Source organism: Perkinsus marinus (assembly GCF_000006405.1).
Source record: "Perkinsus marinus ATCC 50983 genomic scaffold scf_1104296976290, whole genome shotgun sequence".
Taxonomy (NCBI): domain Eukaryota; phylum Perkinsozoa; order Perkinsida; family Perkinsidae; genus Perkinsus; species Perkinsus marinus.
In genome coordinates, this window is record NW_003200423.1 from 1 (window position 1) to 1,157 (window position 1,157).

Below are 1,157 nucleotides of genomic sequence, written 5' to 3' on the forward strand. Positions count from 1 at the left end.
GGGATATGACGGACCTGAGACACCTGAGGTTTAGAGAACCTGAGACTCAGGTTCGAATCTTCGTCGAGGTATATTTCGGAATTCAATTTTCTGTCAAATTCTGCAAGTAGAATTTGAAAGTGCGTTGTTGGTGGCCTCAGGTTCCATCCCCGGGAACCCCATTTCTCACGTATTTTATTTGTCCATCCTGGAATCCTTGCTGTGATGGTAACGGATTCTGATCATGGAGGGTTGAGGGAGGGACCACCTGAGCAGCCAATGTCTTGAGGGGGAGTTTGGCGATACCACGATACATCATCTGAGCGACGATCAAAGCGGCGATCAACACAACGGTCTGAGCATCTCTCAAGGTGTTGCGTCCGATCAGTTGAATTCATCAATCGTGTGTGCTTGTGTGGAGTAGAGGGTACTATCGCATCTCTGTATTCCGGTGTTTTCGCTCATCTGTAGTTCCTCCGACGTCCCCTCTCGTGGCCACCTTGTCTATGCCCTCTTCGACCTCTTCTCATGAATTGTCTCAAGTTGGAACCGATGCGGCCACGATTGAGTCATTGGAAGAAGCGATTCCGCCCGAGTCACCGAAAACCCCGACCGGAGAGGTCGTCGATTGGAAGCTGAAGGCCATGTTCTGTTTCATCGGTTGTGTCGCTCTCGTCGGTTGGAATTTCATCCTGGGCGAGTTGGGTACCCTTATCGACGCCTTTGGAGCCGCATATGGGACGTGGATGTCTCTTTGTTATTCCCTCTGTGTCAATGCCGGTCAGTTGATGCTTGTATGGGTTGGCAATCGGTTCAAGTTCGGTCCTCGTTTCTATACAGGCTGCATCGGTATGGGTATCAGCATGATCCTGCTGGCCATATGTGCGATTACCTTCGCTCAGAACAATCAATGGGCAGGCTTTGCTGCCGGTTGTGTCCTCATCGGAATCTTTGGGTTTGCCAACTCCTTGATGCAGTCATCGATGTTCGGGCTAGCTGCTCTCGTCGATCCTGTCTGTACTGAATTCGTTCTTATTGGCGAAGGTCTTTCGGGTCTCATCGCATGGCCCCTTGATAGGCTCTGCCAGGCCATCTTGGAGGGCTGTGGTGTCACCGACTACCTCTACCCACGAATGGTCTTGTTCTATGGCCTTGGCATGCTCGCGAATTTCGCCACC

At 51.3% G+C, this 1,157-nt stretch overlaps 1 protein-coding gene across 1 annotated transcript; it reads left to right on the forward strand.

Annotated features, from left to right (window-relative positions):
- Positions 1-485: 485 nt before the first annotated feature.
- Pmar_PMAR004241 (hypothetical protein) lies at positions 486-1,023 on the forward strand (the record flags this gene model as incomplete). Its single annotated transcript, XM_002764719.1, has 1 exon — positions 486-1,023. A coding segment is annotated over one exon (538 nt), but the record flags the coding sequence as incomplete, so codon positions are not given.
- Between the last annotated feature and the right edge of the window lie 134 nt (positions 1,024-1,157).